Source organism: Pleurodeles waltl, chromosome 3_2 (genome assembly GCF_031143425.1).
Source record: "Pleurodeles waltl isolate 20211129_DDA chromosome 3_2, aPleWal1.hap1.20221129, whole genome shotgun sequence".
Classification (NCBI taxonomy): Eukaryota; Metazoa; Chordata; class Amphibia; order Caudata; family Salamandridae; genus Pleurodeles; species Pleurodeles waltl.
This window is the reverse complement of record NC_090441.1, coordinates 153999713-154024359: the sequence shown is the minus strand read 5'-3', so window position 1 is coordinate 154024359 and position 24647 is coordinate 153999713. Positions and strand designations below refer to the sequence as shown.

Here is a 24647-nt window from a genome sequence, read left to right as displayed (position 1 = left end):
ATTCTAGCAAACATCTGCAAATCAGAATTGGACCTGCAGTAATAGGAACAGTCCCACCTGAACAGGCCAAGCTACATCTGTAATGGTGCACCTTTAATCCCTTATCTCAGTGAGCACTGAGCCCATGACCAGGCATGCCCGCCACACTTAGGGCATCACATTAAACAACCAGATAGTGAAGATATGCGGCCCAAGCAAAGGCTAGTGATTGTGGTTAACTCAAACATTCCATCCATTATGTTTTGCTTTTTGTATGATAGATGCACTAGGTGCAATAGGTTTCGCAGGCGTGGGTCCCATACCCACTGTGCCATAGGGATCAGTCTGCGTTTCACTGATGAGGTCCAACAAGTCTTAAACTGGCCTGGGATCGCTTGTGTGGTTCCATTCAGAGGGAAAGTGCCCAGACAGTTCATGCTGGACTGTTCCTATTGGAGCAGAACCAACTCTGATTTGCACTTTGCCTGTCTCTGTCACAAGTGGCATAGTGTGCAAAAAACAATGGACTGGAATCTGCATTATTACAAATGGCTCAGATGAGATCTTGTTTCATCCGTAAAATGAGCTCACACAGCCACTTTGCATCTGCTATCCTGAACTCAGAGAGAATATATTTTTGTTAATGACTATCTTCTAATTCTTGTAATCTCATCAAAGCCTGCAAATTACCTCATCTGTGCTATGCTCTCCAAGCTGTACAAGCAATGTGGTCTCAATATCATTATCATATTCTGTTTCATTTGCTAACTCCAGACCACTGCATGATGAAGAACTGTGTTACAAAGCTTGCTCTCTCACTCTTCAGGCTAAAGAAAGATGAAGCTGGATCATGCAGTGCACAAGGAGTCCCTTCATCCATGTGCCGTAATATTCACAGAGATTCCCAGGTGTGGCTTACCTGTCGTGTATACAGCTGCAGCAGCTTGGAGGGTCATAGGGGGAGCTGCCGGTGGAGCAGGACAGGCAGGAGGATCCCTGGCTACAGTATTCTGCGAGCTGCCAAGACAGCAAACTGGCACCAAACCCTTGCATTTCAATCATGTCATTGGTGTCTGGAAGGGAAACAGAGAATTAGTCAGAAGACAAGATGCATATAGTGATGCTACCAGTGAACGACCACAGATCCAAATGTGGGCAATAGAATCTTTCCATACAGTTCTGCTTTGTTGTCTTCTCAGCAAGATAGGGGAATATTGAAAGAGTTGAAGAATGTCCAAGATGGCCGGAGAAAGTAGTAAAACCAAAGGAGAATCCTTATGAAAGGATGAGACCGCAGACTGATGTACATACGCCCTAAAGAAAATGTTTTTGATCTAATATCAGACCTGGCAGGCCATACAGGTAGTAATATTTTAAACTTGTGCAATAGACAAACAAGTAAGGCACACCAACTGGAAAAGGTATTCCTGACTGCACAAATACATTCTCTTCTAGCTTTATGGTCATGTGAAGTTCCAATAAACATTCACATCTTTGCTCTATTTCTAAGATACAAATTAGGTCCACTGGCGTAATTGGAGTAATTTGGGTAACTCTGCATTACTCTTTGATGCAGAATTACTGATAAGAATGTGACTATGCCTGCTCATGTTAATAAGAGTAATTTGGGGGGAAACAATCCCACATTTAGTGACCGTGAGCAGACGCTCGTGCTAGCTATTTGTATTCTGTTGCATTTAGCAATATCGCCTAAGCCGAAATGCATCCTTGCATCCATTTTGGATGCCAGGGTGCCTTTTGCACTAAGACAATAGTCCTAGATGCCGGGAGTAAGTTGGGAGGAAAATTCTATATCAATAGCAGATTTAGCACTATATCTTAGTGCAAAATGCCTTCTCAGCCCATTTAGGGTGCAATGGAGGCATTTTGCGATAAACTCTTTGGGTCGGAAGACAGCCACTCAGGTTTTCCTGGCCCAGCGGGAATCTACCCACAACATTGACGCCGGCTTATAATTGAGCTGGCGGAAATGTTTTTGTGAGTTGGGTGTGACAGTACCCGTCGCGCCTTTCACTGCCTGTAATTTAGGCAGTGAAAAGCGAGGCAGGGATGTCCATGGGTGCCCCTGCACTGCCCATGCCAAATGTGTGGGCAGTGCAGGGGCCCCCATGGCTCCCCCGGCACCCCGTCTCCGCCAGCCTTTGCATGTCGGTGGAACTGCTTGCAAAAGCTGGCGGACCTGGGACTCGTAATCTCCAGGGCAGCGCTGCAATGTGGAGGGCGAACCACGACTTTGACCACTGCGAGTCTGGAGGTCGTTGGACCGCCAGATTCCTAATTAGGGCCTTACCGAGGGCAAGAGGCCACTCACACTTGCTATTCGTGTTCTGATGCATTAGCACTATTTCGTAGCGGAAAATGCATTCTGCACCCATTTTGCATTAAGAAAAAGTGCTAAATGCAGAATTACTCTTCTTGTGTAATTATGTGTAGTCGGGCTGAATTTTTAGGTAATTCCACTACACTGAATTACTCGAGTTACACCTAAATCCTAAAATGTCAAACTTACAACAGAAAGGAATCTTTGCTGGGTGTGAAAATCAAAACAAAAATATGAAAGAGAGTTGTTATGTGGCATAAAGTCAGCAAAACAATTCCTGTATAAAGCTAACCAATTAGTTAGAAGATAGCATGACATTTAAAAATGGAGAATTTTACAGATTCGGTCATAGTGACTCTATGGTTATGGTTAGGTCAGTTTCCATTTAATTTTTTATTTTCTGATGCTAATAACTTTAACTCCAATAGGAATCTCCTCTCTCTGCTGGAGATAAAAAAATCACTGACTGAAATTTGATTGGATTGACAGGTTGTCAAAGAACAATTTATGTTGCGGCCACAAGCACCCACCACAGTGCACTGAGCAAGGTGTTAGAGAAAAAAAGATAGTGCAAAATGTTGTGAAGTGAGCATTTAATGATGCTGTGCTGAATATGTGATGGAACAACTAGGTCCTAAACAACTACTTGCCTAAACCACTACTATATATATATTAATTCTAACCAACTTATATATATATATATATATATATATATATATATATATATATATATATATATATATATATATATATATATATAATACATATATTTATATATATAATATATATATATATACATATATATATATATATATATACATTCTAAACAACTAATAAACCATAACAATAAAAAAAAAAAAATTACCTTAAAATTCGTTGTTCAGGCAATCGTTATTCAGGCAAAATCGTTGTTTAGGCAGTAGTTGTTCAGTACTTCGTTGTAGAGACTTTTTAGTTGTTTAGCAGTAGTGGTTTAGGCAAGTAGTTTTTTAGGACCTAGTTGTTCAGGATGTTTCCTGTTGTGCTTTTAGGTGGTGATACTCATTGCTGTAAAATTTTGGAGGTCACAAGCAATACCTTTGCTGTGTGAGTTATGGTTTTCATGGCTGCTATAATTAGGATTAAACACTACTTGAACTCCCAAAGTCTCTGTGGCAATTCATGAACAGATTGTAACAATATGTGAACATTTCAGAGACTTAAACACCATTGATGATAGGTTTGGTTTGAAGGTTGGGTCCTACGGGCATATTTGAACAGCACTTTCGTAGGATGAGGTATGAAAGTACCTCAAGTGGTCTTGATCATTTCTGTTGTCATTCTGTTGCTTATATTCTTGTCTGAGACTGTACTGCCCGAGGAATAGCCAGATCCATGAAGGGTATGTTGAGCAAGAAGTATATTGATTAATGGATGTTGAAGTCTTTTAGATTGTGCAATAAAACAGAGGAATAGGGAGAGTTGTGAAATGTTAAACACAATTGCCTGCTGCTGGCATCACTCTAACCTACTTTAGTCATTTTTTCTTGCTCATGCTAAGATTGGCCACAGGGCATGCCAGTCTCTGACATCGCTTTTTGGCACTCGAGACATGCAGTTGTGAATTATCTTGCTCAGGTGAAAACTGTTTACATTTTTGTTACTCATGAAGGGCATCTTCAAGTTCTCACGGGCTCAGCTCAGGCGTCTGCTTGTATCCCTAGTGGGAATTTTGACATCTGCATACTAGAAATTAGTTTGTACTAAGAGTATACTTTTGAGCCTTGCCTAGACTTGGGGAGCTTGCCTCCTCTGATGACTTCAGGGGATCCCTGGTCGGTTGACTCAGTGATTCATAGACTGTTATTTATTCTTTGTCAATAAATACTTTTAGACTTAACCAAACAAGAAACGCAGTTTTCTTTGACAATCCAAAGCTTGGATGGAGGTAGCGGGTCACCATGATGGACAGTGGTAGAGATTAAATGAGAGAAGAGTGCCGTGCCCAAATGCTCTCAAGGGACCAAAAAGACTTTGGGGCACTGAGCGAATGTGCAAATTAGTTCAGGCTTGTGAACACACACTAATGATGAAGCTGTACTGTCAAAGGTCTGTTACCATATCAGAGTATTCAGAGTGAACTAGTTTTAAGATCCTGAGATCTGAGGCACAAAGGGCCTGATTTAGAGTTGGTTGACGGGTTACTCCGTCACAAACATGATGGATATCCCGTCCACTGTATCACTATTTCCATAGGATATGATGGACTCGTAATACGGTGGACGGGACATCTGTCATGTTTGTGATGGAGTAACCCCATCCACCAAACTCTAAATGAGGTCAAAAGTATGTATGAGAAATGCAACGACGACAGACAAGCATAGACATCCCTTAGACCAGTGGTTCCCAACCTGTAGTCCGGGGACCCCTGGGGGTCTGCGAAGCCTCCTCAGGGGGTCTGCGACTGCTTAGAAAATTAAATATTATAAAGAGATTAGGTTCCCAGCTTTCAGTAATGACTCAGTGGGTGGTCCCCAGATTCCAATAATGATTCAGCGGGGGTCCCCGGGTTCCAATAATGATTCAGCGGGGGTCCCCGGGTTCCAGTAATGATAAAGTGTGGTCCACAGAAGTCAAAAGGTTGGGAACCACTGCCTTAGACAAATGCAGTGTCAGTAACAACTTGAGAAAGACACAACATCCTAAACTTAACAAAGGTCCATCCCTAAATGATTGCAACAGAAAATAAAACATAACACATAAATAATTAGTTCAAAAGAGAAAATATCACCATAGGCCCAGTTGATCGTTTGAAGCACAACTAAAAGAAATGGCCAAGTGATGGATGCCTGACTCAGATGGCAGCTGGTACCCGAGTCAGGGGTCATCCCTGTGAAAGAATGTGTGTAAATACTGCTTTAAGTCATGATAAACACCTCACCATTGAAGGCTTGTATGAGTATGACTCAGAACACCCATGTGCGTTTAAATACTAGGCTGTTATGTTCAGTTGTGGTTAAACAGACAGCTCAGACTAACAGCAACATTTAAAGGGCCTTTTTTGTTGCAGATATGTATTCATCCTTGCTGTGATGCTACTATTTAATATATACTATGCCTTATTCTCACTGTTGTTTGCTAATAATGACTATTTGCATCTCACCCTTCTTTGCTGGGTCTACTCCCTCCTGTCCTTCCATATCTAATTTCCATCACCTGCTTGTAGACATTATAGAAATGCTGACCAAATCAAGGGCAAATGGATGATGGGCATTGGCTCTGTGCTTCTCTTATGGAGTGGCATAATGTCAAGCTCATGACACTATAACCATCTATCGAACATGAACCATACAGCTTTGTCTTGGCAGATATTATGAAGGCATTGAAAAAAAACAAAAATGTAGATTGAACTTACAGGGTACAGGAAAGGATGTAGTCTATGGTCTGCCCTCTTAGGAGCATATAAAACCCTTTCCTATATGTTTCCTTATCTTGAACTCTTTTTGTCAAACTTCACTAGCACTTTCTGGTCTTCGAGGTCACTTTCAGTAGGATTGCCTTCAATGGTACATCCCTTGTGATTACTACTCCTCTTCTGACCCCACTCACGGCACGCAAAAAACACATAGCTGGGTTGCCAAAATGTTAAACATCCTCCTACCTCTTATGGGGGAGGTTTGCTATTTTATAGGCAATCCCCTCGCGCCAAGACAACCGTTGTATAATTTACGATGGGATGTCTTTCAAGAGGACACTAGACATATTTTTACTTGACAATGGAATCATGGATTTCAAACAGGGAAAGCCATGGACCCCTCTGTTTGTATTACTTACTTTAAGAGGGTCATGGCTGTCACGTTGAGGGCTTGAGATAATCTTAACTCACTCAGCAGCAGTAAGACACTTAAGATAATCTCATCGACTGAGCGCTTTGCCCCATCCTTTGTGCTGGAAATTAGGTTGTTAGGTGACTTGGGTGTGAGCCCTGCTCAAGCAACAGCCACAATTCCTTGCAGGGTGAACCACAAAAAGTCACTAAATTAACTTGTGCTTAACCCTGGGTAGCTTGGCACAAAAAGCAGCCAGGCTTAAATTAGAGGCAATGTGTAAAGTATTTATGCAACACAAAAACTGTAATCGAAAATACAACACAGGAAAAATCTCAAATCAATTTAGAAAAATAGAGTAAATTCTATTAAATTATTTGACACCAAAAGGACAGAAATCCAAACAGTAGAACCAAATTATGAATTTTTCGAGATTTTAGTGGAAATAGCGTCAAAAAGCACAAAGCGCGAACTATGGATATCTGGTTGTGCTGGACTGGGTCAAAATCACAAGTTCAGGCCAACTACAATGGCGAGCAGTTCGGCTACAGTCACCAGGTTAGGCCTCCCGGTGTTTTATCTTCTTAAATCCATGCCAAGAATCTCTTTTGTTGTGGAGGGGGCGCAAGGAGCCGCAAGAGTGTTGTGAGAGGCTGCCGGAGTAGCATGAAGAGCAGGCTGGCCATCGCGGAAGCCATTGCTGAAGCTTCACGTTGACAGTACCAGCGAGCAGTTAGTGCTGTAAAGCAAAGGCTTGGTCTGCTGGCGCTTCTTGCTGAATTGCAGTGCGAGTTGCAAGGTCTCGAGGCAAACAGGTCCATTTGCGGTTGCAAAGAGCCCAAAACCTTGAACACAGCTCTCTGAGCCACACCAAGGGTCCAGGACTTGAGGAACACCACTTGGGGGTCAGGGACCCACGTCAGCTGGGTCCAGGTGCTGGTACAGGATGTTGGGAAACCCTTTATGTACCTGAGGCTCAGATCAAGAGGTCAGCAGAGGAACCCTTGGGAGTCACTCTGGTGTCTTGCATTCAAGATGAAGTTGCAGGTCCAGTTCTTTTTCCCCAGGCAAGAGGGCAGCAGAGCAGAAAAGCAGGAATTCAACAAGGCAGCAGCAGTTCACCAATCCAGCAGGGAGGCAGTTCTTACAGAAGCACAACAGTTCTTCTTCCTGGCAGAGAATCCACAAGTTCAGAAGTGTACTGAAGAGCTGGCGTCTGAGGTCCTACTTTTGTACCCTGGTGCCCTTGTTCTGGAAGGGGGAGAAGCTTCTAGACATTGGCTTTAAAGCTAATGGAATTTCCTTCCTCCCCTGCCCTGTCTCCAAGCTGGCTACAGTGAAAATATGGGGTTGTTAGGCCCTTGGCATGAAGGCAGAGCACAGGCTATTCAGCTGCTAGTGGGGCTGTACTCAGCTCTGCCCTGCCATCATGCCAGCAGATGGACAATTCAGGCACACCTAATCACCCTCTTGTGTGTCTGTCTGGGAGGAATTCACAAAGTCTAACTATCAGTTACACCCAATGATGTGACCTAAGGCAGGCTACAGGCACAAAAAGACCAAGGGCAGAAATATGTGAACTTTCAAAAAGTGGCCTTTTAAAAATTGTGATGAAAACCCGATGTTACCATTAAATAGGGCTTTTCATCACAATTCCAAAGACACCAAACATGACAAAGCTTCCAATTGGAAATTACAGCTTATTAAATGTAATAAGGAATCCCTAATGTTATCCTATGGGAGGGGTAGGCCTTATAGTACTAAAAAAAAGAATGTAAAGTTTTTCACTACCAGGACATGTAAAACGTAAATGTACACGTCCAAGCTTTTATTTACACAGCACCTTGTTCTATTGGCTACCTAGGGCCTACCTTGGGGTTGACTGTGGATGGGGTGCAAAGGAAATCAGAAGAAGCATACAATAGGAGGAAAGGTGTGATTATGGATTCAGAGTGGTGATTGGGTGGTTGTATGGAAGAATGAGCTGGTTTGTAAGAGTGAGAGCAAATAGATAGGACCACATCAAGTCAAGGAAGTTAAGCGTAATGTAGTGGTGGTAGTAATGGCACTACTTGGAGCATGGGGAACATGTGCAAAGTTTACAACCCATAAACAGAAGACAAATCTCAGTAATTTAGACATTGAAAATGCCATGACATATAAGTTGGTTGTCAATTCTCTTATAATTATAATTGTAATGCAGTACTTTGGGCCTAGAGTTATTGTGTTTATTCTTATCTGATTATCAAATATATTTTATAATTATACATTTTATGTGAAAATGCTGTTACAGTCTAGTTTAATCCATGCATATCACAATGTTATTACTATTATTATAAGGGGAAGATACATGGAGATGTTATCTATGAGGGTCACCTTGGTGACCAGAGGGTTCTGAGATGTAGTTTAGAATGTGAAGGATGCTGCTGGTAGAGCTGTTGTTGAAAGGCTGTTGTTTCCTCACTGGAGAGGCCTAGTAAATAAAGTGTGACAAGGAAAACTGGACTTTTCTTACACTTTGTCACTGAGTGCTTGTGTGGGACAGAGTGATGGATCATGGTGTGTTGGTAGGTGTAAGGAGAGTGCAGATATGCCATAGAGAGTGTGTATGTGCATGTGTGTGAGATGTGCATTAGTAGGTGTGACGTGAGTGTGAAATATATGTATTGTCTTGATGTACGTCTAATATATTGTGTGTGTATGTATGAGTGGCAGTATTACAGCAAATATCACAGTACAGAGGATCTGATAGAAAGAGATATTTATTCTGGACACACGGTGGCAAGTGGCTCTGCTCTGCATCCTTCCTGTCTGCTCTAATGACTGTCTTGAACACCGAACATTACACAAGCCATATCAACTGTATGCTGTCACACACCACACTTCATGAGACTAGACTCTACCACATACATGTGCACAAATGGGACTGGTGGTGCTTGACTTCTCTGCCTCTTTTAACATTTTAGAATATGCTACATTAATCAAGCATTTTGAGCGGCTGGAAATCAATGGATTGGCACTACAAGGTTGTAAAGACTTCTTGGAAAAAACTGAGTTCATGGTGAAACCATCATCGGCTGCACCCACAGTGCACAAGATACGATACAGACATGGGACCACTGGCACAAGAAATCTGGGTTTAAAATGATCTCATAAGCAGATGTTTCAAAATAATTTCTCTGATGCGATCAGCCTAGGGGGTCAAGGTGTCTTTACCCTGCCCCTTTATACACCATCTCTAAAACTTTTTTAGGTCATGGCGACCAAGTCCCCAAGTCCTGTAACTGCTGCCACCACATTTTCTTCTCAGATGCTGGCAGCCAATCAGAAAACTCTTTGCAGTACCAAAATGTTGGGAGAAAAGGTTCCCAGAGCCATTCAGAAGGCCATATTTTCTTTTATTTGGCTACTACAGGACTCCTGTGGGACCTACCATTCATATATATATATTATTTTTTTTAACTCCTTTTCTCCAAGCACATCTTTATGGTTCAAATCTCTTTATTCGCATTTCCGAAACGAAAAAGGTCAGCAGAGCAGAGAGCGTCGCAACGCTCATCGTGATTACCATATTCATATCGAAAACAATAAACAAACCCAAACAGGACCCCCCTCCCATACCCTGCTCCCAAGGTACTCACCGTGATAAGTCGTATATGATATGACACTTTATTTTCCATCGATAATCATTCTACTTGGCCCTGTAGAGTGTTAGGGGTGGAATTCTAAGTCAAGCTTAAGAGGGTCAGGTACTAAGAGCATGTGAGTTCTCGGAATTCCATTGAGAGTAAGGTAATGTATGGGTGCCAGAGCTCCCTATAGGAGTTGCCTTGCGCAGTGAGAGGAAGTGTAATCTTTTCCATCCCTAGAATATGCCATAAGCGGTGCAGCCGCCCTAGATGTGTTGGAATGTGCACGTGCCCCGGGGCGTTAGAATGTTCTGAAGTGTCGCTCCAAAGGCCAACGTTTCTGACGCCCCCTGCGGGATTTGAGAGGGACTGTGGGTGTGTGAGAACCCCAAGATCGTGTTGGCAGGGAACAGTGGTAATTGCGTTTCTAGATGTGCATCAATATCATAGCAATGTAGCAATGTCCCGGGGGAGCCGCAACCCCTCCAGCAATTTGCACTCTGCATTGGATTACCCTTGTGTAGGTGCACTGGGGTAAGGTACCAGTACGTGACTATCCTGGTGGCGGTTTCGGTACTGGCTGTATTTCACGTGGTGTGTTGTGCCCTGTAATACACCTCCTCCCTTTCCTTCTGTGACAGCTGTCTCCCCAGTTCTGATTCCCACCTCCGTTGGCCTGCTGTTTTACTTGGTGATGTGGCCTGGCGGAGTATGCTGTATAGTTCAGAGACTAGACATCTGTCAGAGGTTCTTGTCACTAACCATTTCTCAAACGGTGTAAGAGGTCTCTGCTCCCCTGGGCGGATGGACTGGTGTGTCAGCCAGTGACAACCCTGGAAGTAACGCATTCTCTCCAATTCGGGTAGCTAATAGTCAGTGCAGAGCTGGTCAAAAGGGAGCAGGCCTTCCTCGTCGAACAGCTAGCACACCGGAGAGACATCCTTCTCACTGCCATGATAAGAACGCCACCTGGTCCATACCTGGTGTAAAATCCACATTGCCCACTATCGGGGTCAATGGGAAGGGGAACGAGGATAGACCATTATGTAATCCCACCTGACCCTACACTTCCATTGTGGCTTTAGTGACAGGGGAGGAGTAAAGACTCCTTAGACGGTGTTTTTTTTCAGGAAGGAGATTGTCTATAAGTGCTGCCGGATACTACCCGATTAATAGTCAGTGGTTCTCAGACTCCTCCCTGCCCACTCTACCGAGTACTGAAGTGGTGTTGCCTGATAATGTTGCAGGAGATTCTGGATGCCCAAGCCTCCTTCACTCGAGGGTCTGTAGCTTTCTTCCCTCTGCATCTGAGAGTGACCATAAGCCCAGACAAAGCAATTAATTTCCCCCTGTAAGCACTGGATCATGACCGCAGAGTGAGTCACCAGTAGAGCCTGGAACAAGAATAGAATCTTGGGCAAAATTGCCATCTTAAGAGCGGCCAAGCCAGGAAACCCTACAATGTTTCCACCGGGGGAGATCCTGCTTAATTTGCTGGAGCAAGGGCCCGTAATTTAGATGTGCAATTGTTGTAACTGAAGAGGCCAGTTGTATTCCCAAACAGGGGATAGACTTAATTGCCCATTAGATTGGATACTTGCTTGCAAGTCACACCACTGTAGCTGGGGACACGGAAAGATTAAGGACTTGTGATTTATGGACATTAACGTGAAACCCTGCCGCCTGTCTGAAGACCTCCAGTTAAGCCAAGAAAGCCGGAGGGCCGAGGTCGGGTTTTCTAATGATGAAGCTGAAATGAAGGTTTTACATTTATTAGTGCTTAAACGTAGTGCTGCAATAATCAAGTGTGACTTTAACCGAACTAATAAAGATTGTACGGGGACAAATGTGCCCTCAGAGTAGTTTGCCAACATTTATAAGCGTGCTTCATATAACGTGATGTATTAGAATTGTACTAGTTTGATATAATCGTAAACGTGTGCCATGATTTGCTTGGTAGAAATGTTTAGCTTAGCATAACTTTAGTGGAGGCTTTGGCCTAGCTGCTGTGTCTCACGGTTTAGATGCTCGTATTTTTCCAATGTGCTAATAAACGTGTATTCTTGCTTGAAGCTGTACTTTTCCAGTGAGACCGTTCACATGCTTATCTTTAAGGTTTCGTGCCAGCCTGGCATCTTCTTTTCCACTCCAAGGTCAATCTGCAGGTGCAGACAATGGACGCTCTGAAAGTGAGTTAATTGATAAAATATGTTGCAACTTACGTTCCCGACTCCAAGGATAATGTATGCTTAGGTAAAAGCTTGAGAACTGTTGTTTTTGATTGGACAATTTGAAGCTAACCTATGAACCCTCCAATGGAAGACCCTACTGGATTTGAACTGTTGTCTATAAAAACCAGGTGCACAAGGAAGAAACGGGCCATTACCATCAGACATTTTGCCTATCCTCTACGATGCCAATTGATGTTCGACGCCATTTTGAGAGACTTTGATGCTTTCTCTAATCGAGAGAAAGAGACTTTAAGTAATTCTCGCCCTAGAGACTTTAACTTTGATTTGTCCCTTTGCATGAAGTAGTAGTTTTATCTTGCCGCTGAGAGGCAATTGCCCTGTCCACCCTGCCCCTTTGCCCCCGTCCCATGCTGATCGGAACCGGTACCCATGCTGATCGAAATCGGTACCTGTGAGACGAAGACTTCCTTGAATGCTGATTGAATTTGGTAAATATGAAAGGAAAATTGGACAATTGCATTGTGTTTCTTTTTAGGTAACCAACTGCTGATTTTTGATGAGAGCCCTAGTTAGGAGTTTTCCAAATTAATGTTGCTAAATTGTTTTTGCATGAAGTCCCACATGCTGATGCTAATTTGAGGTTAGATGAGGATTCATTTGATGCACGATGCAATTTGAGACCTTGTTATGCTGACTAAATGTATGCAATTAGCCCATTACAGATTGTAGTTTTAGTGGTTTGCGTGGCCATTATAGAAGGCATTGTTATTCAGATGCTGCATAGATTGCATCTTTTCCGTCGTTATGGACAGCTATTAATGTTCATTTACATATATCATTTGGTGTTGAGACACATTTACATTGTGCTAGCTTTGTTAATATAGGGAAATAAATTAATTAACTTTGCATACACTGGTGTGGTTATTCATGACCGAAAGGTCATGGTTTCGCCGAAATGTATTCTGGATTAATTGTGAAGCGTTATGTTGATCGGGGAATTGCTTATGTTCGTTATTGATTATTGATTGTTGATTTTGATTGATTACTCCCGAGTACGGAGAGTCCCACTTGGCCAAAAGATTCATCGACCCAAGAGCGTCCAACTACAGGTAAATTGTTAGGCCGGAAACGCTCTATCAGTAGATGGTAGCAGAGGACGGTTTCGCCCTTTGGGACCCCGTACTTTTAAAAGTACATGGTGTTGAATTAACGGTTTCGCCCTTTTGGGACCCCGTACTTTAAAGTACATGGTGTTGAATTAACGGTTACGCCCTTTGAGACCCCACTCGAGAAGTTGAATTAGATTTTTCTTGGGTAAAACAGATTGACAGAATGATGATGGGCTAAGTCCCCCGCGACTTTCCCGGGATCTCGGAGCTTGCGAATGGAGAGAATGGAGGTGTGGAATCGGCGTTGGTGGTACTAGTGACGGTATGAGTGAAGTTAGGATTTTGCGCTTGCACAGCTTATTGCCGCAGATTGTGTGAAAAGGTTGCGAGGATCTTAGAGAATAGCGGAGGTGCGACTCCAAGTGTGAGAGTAGGGAAGTCGTCGAACTTCATGTGCGTGTGGCGCTTTGTGCAGAAAAAGGTCCACGTGGTTGTTGTTGTTGGGACGGGCCCTGCGAGGTCAAGAGACTCCGGAGTATGTTGAAAAGTGTATGAGACACTTGTTTATGTTGTGGTCTGGTCGGTTTAATAGGTTGATCGGGCGTGGTCAACGAGTCGGTACGTGTGTTAAGGGAATGAAAGAAACTTCGACTTCGGGCTTTGACAAATTCTAAGTGCACTAGAATAGATCATTGACAAGTTGAGAGCAGAGTCTGCGGGTCAGATTTGCTTGCGAAAGTGGGGACCGAGAAAGATGGAATAACTGCCGAGGCTAGTGAAAAATCCCTAAGGTCCTGAAGCGATTGTGTTACCCTTCCTGTAGTAAACCGACAGATCTGTTTTATTCTTTTTTTTGGTTGCTCGCGATACATGCTAGAAGTTGTTACGAGAGGAGCTGAGTGAAGGAGGACAAGCCGCGAGGCTTTGTCAGCCGCAGTGTGTGTGAGTGTGACGTCACTAGGAGCCACGCTGGGATAGGATGGTTGCAGAGAAGGGTCGCGCACGGATTGGACGCAGTCCGTGAGGCTCGATTGGAAGGGGAAAGGCAAGCGAAGAGTATTCCGGGAATTAAAGTCACCTATTGATTACAAATTTAGCGAAATAAAAGACGAGAAAATGAAATTTTTTAAGGCATTAAAGAGTGCGATGAAGGGAGAGTCTTACATTAAAGCGAGCGTAGGAGAGGAGACGCCACCCGAAGGTACACCAGCTTACATTGTAATGGAGGAAAAGGGGGTAGCTCCGTGCCTTTGGCTAAAGCAATGGCACAAGCTGACAGAGAAACATGGGAGCGTAGCGTTCCCGATCCATGGGACATTCAATATAAGGATCCTAGAGAATTTGAGATTTGCAATGTACGACATGAAGGTACCTCCAAGGCCAGCACAGTTTGAGGCTCTAGCGATTTGGGAACTAATGGCTAGACAGCAACAGCAAAAGAAGTTCGAGACCAGGATGAGAAAGGTAGAAAAGACACTAGCGGACACTAGGTGGGACAATGCACAGAAGGTGTGGAGGTCAGATGTATTGCAGGGGATAAAATTGTTCCCCGCAATTGCTAAGGAAGAAGAGGCGACAGGCAAGAAAGCTACCTGTAAGACAAATAGGAGGTGTTCCAAAGATAGAGAAGATGAGTCAGATGATGAGGAGTTCATCATGCAATTGCTGAACGACCGTCCACCACCTTATGCAGAGAGTGGACAAGGTCCAAGTACCAGTTCTGCCCCTCGGGCACCGGTACAGAATAATAAAACTCCGAATTCAGAAACGCCATCGGGATCTAAGGACCCGAGTTTACTGTTCACCCCGCAGATACCGCAGGTTAGGAGAATATATCCAGATGTGCCTATATTGAAACCAGCAGAAAATTATCAGCCGCAGGTCCCAAGGTACTACAGCAGTGATAACAGTACGGGAATGATTCTAGACCCAACCGTAATGGGAGTACAGAATGGTTGCAACCCAACATTGGCACAAGCTGAATCAACTCAGTTTTTGATGCCTCAAAAGCAGATGCAGGGGGGGACAGCACATGCTCAGATGACGGGGAGTCAGATGGGCATGCCGGCAATGATGACCCATGGTGTGGGAATGAACATGCCTCAGAACCTGGGGAATGGACAGAACCCAGATGCGATAACCCTACCCATTACTGTAGGTCCTCCGGTACCTTTGTACGTTCAGCCTAACGCAGGTATGAGCAGTCAAGGATCAATGCTGCAGAATGGGACGGAAAGGAGGTGCATAGAAAACACTCCAGAGACAACTCCGATAGCGGCTCAGCCAAATGGATCTGGGTCCTTGATGGAGTTTAGCCCCATATGTGCTCAGTCAACAGTGGTGAGGTCGAGTCCCCCACTGATAATACCGCTATCATCGAGCACTGAGAAGTTGCCGCAACCAGCAATGGCAGTCGATGTGAATGCGACACTGATGGGGTTGAATGCGCAACAGCTAACACAGTGGTTCAACAGTTTGAATTCCACACAAAGCTCAACAAGTGGGAAGGGAAAAGACTACCTGAATAGGGTAAGGTTGAGCATGGAAGCAGAAGAGTAGGTGGAAGGGACTATGGGTGTGAATAGGCTAGAGTCCTACTCGGAAGAAGAGCTGAGGTATCTATGTCCCAGGATTACGAGAGAAGTGAATAAGGTACACAGAAGGTTGCAAGAAATAGCTGACAAAAATGGGATTGAGATAGACAAGACAAAACACTTGAGCAGGAGCTATAGATTGGATTTCGGGACCACAGACTTTGAACACATGAGGTCAGCAGGCATGAAGACGCACCTTAGAGAATTGCTGCAGAGTGCACAAGTGTGGAGGTGCTTAGATAAATGGGAAAGCAGGTGGGCAAAGAAAAAGGAAAAGAAGAAAGACAGTGTCCCAGAGCACAAGGAGAAAAGACAACAGAGTAGTGATGCAGTAACCATGTTACCAATGAGGGAGACAGCAGGGGGAAAATTGATACATGTACCGTGGCACAGAAGCGACATTCAATCCTTTACGGATGATTTTCCCAAACTGAGAGAGAAACCGATTGAATGGTATCAACAGACTGATAGGTTTGTGAAGCTTGCAAAATGTCTTTGGGAAGACCTGAGCACCCTCTTTGAGATTGTGGTTCCGGCAGATTTGTGGGAGGAATGCAAAAGAGCTGTAGGTTGGCCGACAAGTGAACCAGAGAGAGACAGGGATACGGGTGCACCATCACCTATGGTGATGAGCTTGTACTATAAGGTGATTGAGCATTTGAAGACGAAGGTTGCCGCGAAAAATGTGGATTGGCAGAAGATTGATCGAACTGCCCAAGAGGCTAAAGAGTCGATTCATGGTTACTATGAGAGGTTGTTGAAGGCGTTCAAGAACTACAGTGGCACAGAAAAAATAGAGGCGAAGGACATGCTTCATTTTGTGTTCAGATTTGTGGAAGGGCTGAGACCAGAGATAAGTCAGATGATAAAGACGCATTTGATTTGTTGGCAGTCGAAACCTATTGATGCGGTGTTGAATTATGCGAAATACTTTAGTGACGAGATTGAGGTGAAACAGAAAAGGTTGAAAGAGAAAGTGATGATGATGCAGCTTAAAGCAGCTCAGACAGGTTTTCAAGGGTTGCAAGGGTTCCAACAGCAGATACCGCAGCCGCAGCCGCAGCCGCAGCTGCAGGGAAATATGGTGTTTCAGCCACAGGTGAGAGGCAGAGGCAGAGGAGGTTTTGTAAATAATGGTCCGGATTTGAACACTGTTGTGACTCCAAATGGTATGCAGGCAATGAAAAGGGTGATGCCGTGTCACGTGTGCGGAATCGTCGGACATTGGAAACGCGAGTGCCCAATGGTGGTGCAGGAAGGTGCAGGTGTTGGTCAGCAAAACAATGATGTCAATGCATTTCAGACAATGAGGGGACCGAAAATGAGAGGTCCAAACCCAAATTTTCAGACCATAAATCAGCTGCAAGGATTACAGCCTATGCAGCCGCAGCAGATGCAGATGCCCCGTATGCAGATGACGCAAATGCAGCCGATGCAACAGCAGTTACCAATGGTACCTAATCAGCAAATGCAAATACCTTTGGCACCAATGAGTCAGCAGCAAGTGATGGTTCCTCCACAGGTCTCGAGTCAGGTGATGGGTACAAACGGCACAGTACAACAGTTCCCATTACACAGTGAGAGTGGAATAAACAATGTATGGGAGAGTGAAAGTTCAGATGAGGAGGGAAATTGTGTGCTTGCAGCATCCTTGGAAGTTGATCAGAAGGGTCCATATGTGGAGGGAAAAGTTATGGGTCATCGTGTTTCATTCTTGGTGGACACAGGAGCCACACGTTCAACTGTTAGGAGCATTGAAGTACCAAATTTGCCCCTCTCAGGGAGAACAGTTCAAGTGGTGGGAGTAGCAAACAGGTACCTGACGAACCCAATCACAGATCCAGTACCAATTAGCATTGGTAACTACCAAGGGTTACATAATTTTGTGGTATGTGACTCAAGCCCGATAGCACTGTTAGGGAGAGACCTATTGTGCAAATTGGGATGTTCGATTATGTGTTCGTACGATGGAATAAGAATTCAGACGAGCAGTGATGGGGAAGAGGAGGACAGTGTAGAAGGGGACGAGATGGAAGGTGTCGATGAAAATTACCCTCTGATTACCCTTCTTCCGATGTTAACTGAAGAAGATATTCCAGCTGAATTACGGGAAACAGTCGGAAAAGAAGTGTGGGATATGACAGGAAAAGAGGTGGGATTGGTGAAAGGAGTGGAACCAGTGAAAGTGACCGTAAAGCCCAATGTAACCTTTCCTCAGACCCCACAATACCACATGGCACAAGATACCCTTATGAAAGTCGCCCAACTAATTGACGAATTCGTAAAACAGGGAGTACTGAAAGAAGTGTTGAGCAGTCCATGTAATTCACCAATCATGGGACTGATAAAGCCGAGTGGAAAAGTCCGAATTGTGCAGGACTTGAGGAAAATAAATGACATCATAGTCAAATGCTGCCCCGTGGTACCGAATCCAGCTGTGATAATGTTCCAAGTCCCTTGCGATGCCGAGTGGTTCCCAGTCATCGACTTGTCACAAGCATTCTTTTCAGTGCCTCTTCATGAGGACAGCCAATTTCTCTTTTGTTTTAAATTCTTGGACAGGGTCTACAGTTGGTGTTGAATTCCTCAAGGGTTTTCTGAGTCACCGTCAATTTTCAATCAGATACTAAAGAAAGACTTGGAAGCGTTAGAATTGCCATTCGAGTCAGTCCTAGTACAGTACATTGATGACTTACTGATTGCAGCTAAGACAGAAAGTGGCTGCACAGCCGACACCATTGCTTTACTGAACCATTTGGGAAGGAATGGACACAAGGTGTCTCCTTCAAAGTTGCAGTTCTGTCAGAGGAAAGTGAAATACTTGGGACATCAAATAGAGAAAGGGTCACGGAGAATAATGAAGGAAAGAATAACAAGTGTACTTCAAATGAGTCCACCAAAGACAAGGAGGGAGGTGAGGAAGTTTTGGGGGATGGTGAGCTACTGTCGCCAGTGGATTCCCAACTTCTCGACTCTAGCAAAGCCTTTACTGAAACTGACCCAGAAGGATGCATTGGATGAAATTGAGCTGAAAGGAGATGAAATGGATGCTTTCATTGAGTTGAAAGAATGCATGTGCAGGGCTCCAGCTTTAGGTATGCCTGATTACACAAAGGCTTTCACATTGTTTTGTCATGAACGTGATGCATGTTCTCTGTCTGTCTTGACCCAAGCCCATGGTGGCGTAAACAGACCAGTAGCGTATTTTTCAGCTACTTTGGATCCGGTCGCAGCAGCACTTCCAGGGTGTTTGCGCGCCGTAGCAGCAGTTGGTATTAGCCTCACTCAGAGTGAAGGAATAGTGATGGGACATCCATTAACAGTCATGGTCCCTCACTCAGTTGAGATACTTTTGACCCGCTCCCGAACGCAACACATGACTGGAGCAAGACTCACAAGGTATGAAACAATAATTCTGGGCTCACCGAATGTGCAGCTGAAAAGGTGCACTACGTTGAATCCAGCAACCTTGCTTCCTGGTGAAAATGCTGAAATTGAGAACGCTGAAGACGTCGAGCATGACTGCCTTCAGGTGACTGAATTTTGCACAAAACCCCGACCTGACATCAAGGATACTAAGCTTGATGAAAATGACCAAATTATTTTTGTTGATGGGTCATGTTTAAGAGATGCAATGGGAATATTGAAAGCAGGATATGCTGTATGTACTGTAACAAGTGTCTTGGAAGCGTCCTGGCTTCAAGGAGTATACTCCGCACAAGTAGCAGAGCTTGTAGCCCTTACCAGAGCATGTCAACTGTCCACATTGATGAAGGTTACCATTTATACTGATAGTCAGTATGGGTTTGGAATTGTGCACGACTTTGGGCAACTATGGTCACAGAGAGGTTTTCTGACTTCTTCAGGGTCCCCGGTGAAAAACGGGGAGAGAATAAGGGAATTGTTACACGCCATTCAAATGCCAGCCGAAATTGCAGTGGTAAAGTGTAGTGCTCATACAAAAGGACAGGACTATGTTTCCCTGGGAAATGCATATGCGGATCAAGTCGCAAGATTTTGTGCCTTGAACTGTATATTGCTCAGGGATGAATGGAATTCAATAAGCGAGCCAGAGCTTGAACCAGCTGAAGCATTTGCTTTAAAGGTCGTGGATACAATGGACGAACTAAAAGCATTACAGAATAGTGTCAGGGAGGATGAGAAGGCTTCCTGGATTAAATCACAATGTACACAGAGACCAGATGAGTTATGGGTTTCAAATGAGGGAAAATATGTTTTACCAAATTGTCTCTTATCGCAGCTAGCGCGGTTCTATCATGGGCAAGCTCACCTAGGGAGAGATGCCATGATAAGATTGTTCAAAACTGATTGGTTTAACCCCAGATTTCGTCAAGCTGCAGAAGCAGTTTGCCACCGATGTGTCATATGTCAGCAGATGAACCCAGGGAAGGGAACGGTTGTGAACGCGAGCCACATTGGCAGGGCGAGTGGCCCGTTCAGTAGAATGCAGATGGACTTTATTGAGATGCCTGTGCATGGAGGTCTGAAGTATGTGTTGGTGATTGTGTGCATTTTTAGTCACTGGATTGAAGCATACCCCACACGTAGAAATGACAGCCTTACAGTTGCAAAACTATTGTTGAGAGAGTTGATACCACGTTTTGGATTCCCGATCTCTTTAGAATCAGATAGGGGAAGTCACTTCAATAACGAGGTGATAAAGTTACTTTGCGAAGCGCTGAACATTGAGCAAAAACTGCATTGTAGCTATCGCCCTGAAGCATCAGGACTGGTGGAGCAAATGAATGGTACACTGAAATCGAGAATGGCGAAAATATGTGCATCGACAAATTTGAAATGGCCTGACGCATTGCCTTTGGTGTTAATGTCAATGAGAAACACCCCTGACAGAAAGACTGGACTGTCCCCGCACGAAATTCTCATGGGCAGGGCTATGAGACTTCCTGCAGTTCCCGCAAACGCGCTTTTGAATATTACAGATGATATGGTGTTAGACTACTGCAAAGGTCTGGCTGACGTGGTTCGCTCTTTCTCTCACCAGGTGGAAGCAACCACCTTGCCACCGATCCAAGGTCCAGGACACACACTGAAAGCAGGTGACTGGGTCGTGATAAAGAAGCACGTGAGGAAGTCGTGTCTGGAACCCCGTTGGAAAGGCCCTTTCCAAGTGATCCTGACAACCACTACCGCTGTGAAGTGTGCGGGAGTTCCCAACTGGATTCACGCCAGTCACACAAAGAAAGTGTTGTGTCCCACAGATGAGGAAGTTGAAGCGCTGAAACTGCCAGTACCGGATAACAAAGTGCCGAGCGCTGAGACAGAGCAAAACAGAACTAGAAGCGAACAGGCAGAAATAGTCGAGAGAGAAATATTCTCTGAAGACGAAGAAACAGATTCACTTGGGGAAGACCAAGGAGAAACCTCAGACAGCGACGAAGAAGTTGAAGGCAACAAAGAGCCTGAAGCAGCTGAAGGCAACAAAGAGCCTGAAGCAGCTGAAGGTAACAAAGAGCCTGAAGCAGCTGAAGGTAACAAAGAGCCTGAAGCAGCTGAAGGTAACCAAGAGCCTGAAGCAGCTGAAAGTGACAAAGAGCCTGACGAAAGCAACGGTGACGAAGGGCTCGAAAGAGGTGAAAAGGCAGGAGAGCCTGATCAGAGGAGGGCTTTCCCAGAAGCAGACGGTACAGAGAGGGAAAAGGAAAACCTGATTGACTCCCCAGAAAGAGGGGACAAGGGAGAACAGAACGAAACTGTTCAAACTTCTTCAGAAGAGATCGCAGGTCCATCAAATGGACATGGTGCAAAGAAAAGACAAAGTAGATCGCCAGTAAAATTAGGAACTAGAGAAAAATTGAATGACGAAGGGCCAAGAGTGAAAGAGAAAAGAAAAGAAGTGTCTGTCGTGGTACCAACCTCAAGTGAAGGAAAAGACTTGGCCAAAGAGGCAAGTACCAGTGAGGCAGAGTCAAAGAGAGATGCAAAATTGAAGAGGAAAAGGATACCAAACAGGAGATATTCCGGTCCAGAATGGGCATATGTAGTCCATGACGATTGGACTGACGAATTTGTATCTCTCAGCCTCGAGAACGAAGAAGAAGAGATACCAATAGAAAAGAAAAGTTTTATGGACACTGTTGATTGAAAAGCTGGTAAATGACATTGCTTGCTATAATATAACGTGATACAACCAGCTGAGACATTGCTAAACCGGATGAGACATTTGCTAACCTGATAAGACTTTTTGAAAACCTGATTGACTCTTAAACACGATTTGAGACAACGTGCCAACTGAAAAAAAAAAAAAAAAAAAGAGAGTGAGTTATTGAACTTTGAAAAAAAAAAAAAAAAAAAAATATGAGTTATTGCCGAATTGAGACTGAGTTATTGACTGAGTTATTGCCGAATTGAGACAAATGCTGCTAACCGATAAGTGACTTGGCTCCTGAAGAAGACTGTGTGAACATTGCGCTCGTTCAGCTTTGTAACTGAATTGCTAAAATCGTTTCTTTTATAGGTGCTTCTAGCTCTCTGATTCTATACAGATCATGACGCAAAACAGTAGAAAGAAATATCGTAAATATGCGTGTATAGGCTTGGTAATTGCATGTGTACTAATAATAATGGCAATAGTGCTTGGAATGCATGGTAAGGGTGAGAATGAGAAAATTGATGCTTCTACTTTTGCTCCTGTTACTGTCACTGAACTAACTGCACTAAAAAGACTAGAATTAGATGAGAGACACTTGCATGATAAAAAGGAGCTTTCGTATAATGTTTTCTATCGCTTGCTAACAGAATATGTTGAGACTATGGATGCGAAAGATTGTTATGTGTGTACACAGATACCGACATCGGTAACGGAAGGGGTGACTTATCACCACATGCCTCTTACATATGGGATTACATGTAGTATAGTGACTTCTAGATTTTATGGTCAAACTAACATACAGTATTTTTACTCAAATTATGATGTTACTTTTACATATGTTCCTATAATCACGCAGCTTAGCCAGATTGCTAAAGATTGGGATGCTAAAATAATGAGGGAATTTTTCGAGCCAATGCAACCTTTTGAAACAGCTCACGCTCATAGGGAGAATCTTACCTGCTCGCTATCTGCAGTAGAAATAAGCTTTTTAGATCGCACAGATGATAGAAGGGCACACATGAATGCGAAATTAGAAAAGGAGCTACATAAGAGGACTTCAGTAGATAATTATGCTTTTGCTGCAATAAGAACACAAGGGAGAATAGCTTTAGATGCTTGGCATGTAGGGAAGTTTTGTATATATCGAGGTGAATCTTATTATGACAACATTTTTGTAGGAGCGAGTGAGTGTAAACATACGTTTATCTTTAAGGCCAAATGGACATTCATGCTGAACGGACTTGACCCTGTCATACCGGGTGTATATTACATTTGTGGGCATAATGCCTATTATCGTCTTCCAAAAGGATGGTGGGGGAGATGTTATTTGGGTATAGTGTTCCCAAAGGTTTATCAACTGGATGACCTATCGATGATTCCAAAGACATCTGGATCGCATCGTATCCAGAAAAGAGAGACTGCAGCTGCTGTGGTAGGAGATATATTTGGAGCCATGATTCCTTCATTGGGAGTTGTGTTGAATTCCATCAAAATAAGAAAGTTGTCTACTATAGTGGATAACATGTTGACAAAGTTTTCAGGTGCTATAATCCTGATGGACGCTGAACTTGCAGCGGAAAGAGCTATAACTCTTCAAAACAGGCTTGCCTTAGACATTCTTTTAGCAAAGGATGGCGGCGTTTGCAAAATGCTTGGTGCACGACACTGTTGCACGTATATTCCAGATAACAGTGCAAAGATTAAAACAATGCTTGCTAACCTAACAAAAGAGAGTGCAGATTTGAAGGAATTGAAAGAACCAGGAGTGTGGGAGAAAGTTGGAAAGGGAATTGCGTCAGTGGGAAGTTGGCTTGGTGGCATATGGAATGGAATATTACTAAAAATAATACAGGGAATATTAATAGTACTGATTTGCATTTTTGGAATTTGGGGAATAAAAAGGGGAATAATAATGATCATGGAAAGAATTAAAAGAAGGAAGGAAGAGAAAATGATGAAAAGAATGGCAGAAGAATACAAAGCAAGAACAAGGGGAACTAAAAGGCAGAGAGAACTGACAGAATTTTAATGGAATAAAATTTGTGGGAATGGTTTTGTGTGATGACAAGTAGTCATCAGAGGAGGGATTGATGAAGCTGAAATGAAGGTTTTACATTTATTAGTGCTTAAACGTAGTGCTGCAATAATCAAGTGTGACTTTAACCGAACTAATAAAGATTGTACGGGGACAAATGTGCCCTCAGAGTAGTTTGCCAACATTTATAAGCGTGCTTCATATAACGTGATGTATTAGAATTGTACTAGTTTGATATAATCGTAAACGTGTGCCATGATTTGCTTGGTAGAAATGTTTAGCTTAGCATAACTTTAGTGGAGGCTTTGGACTAGCTGCCGTGTCTCACGGTTTAGATGCTCGTATTTTTCCAATGTGCTAATAAACGTGTATTCTTGCTTGAAGCTGTACTTTTCCAGTGAGACCGTTCACATGCTTATCTTTAAGGTTTCGTGCCAGCCTGGCATCTTCTTTTCCACTCCAAGGTCAATCTGCAGGTGCAGACAATGGACGCTCTGAAAGTGAGTTAATTGGTAAAATATGTTGCAACTTACGTTCCCGACTCCAAGGATAATGTATGCTTAGGTAAAAGCTTGAGAACTGTTGTTTTTGATTGGACAATTTGAAGCTAACCTATGAACCCTCCAATGGAAGACCCTACTGGATTTGAACTGTTGTCTATAAAAACCAGGTGCACAAGGAAGAAACGGGCCATTACCATCAGACATTTTGCCTATCCTCTACGATGCCAATTGATGTTCGACGCCATTTTGAGAGACTTTGATGCTTTCTCTAATCGAGAGAAAGAGACGTTAAGTAATTCTCGCCCTAGAGACTTTAACTTTGATTTGTC

At 43.6% G+C, this 24647-nt stretch overlaps 1 protein-coding gene across 2 annotated transcripts in view; it reads right to left on the bottom strand.

Moving 5' to 3' along the window:
- The window catches only part of SGSM2 (small G protein signaling modulator 2), a 761725-nt gene that overhangs the window by 106843 nt on the left and 630235 nt on the right, over positions 1-24647 (bottom strand). For both annotated transcript variants that reach the window (XM_069227030.1, XM_069227029.1), the window contains one exon: positions 899-1052. In XM_069227030.1, the coding sequence (XP_069083131.1) occupies positions 899-1052 (154 nt within the window). The remainder of the gene's footprint in view (positions 1-898; positions 1053-24647) is intronic.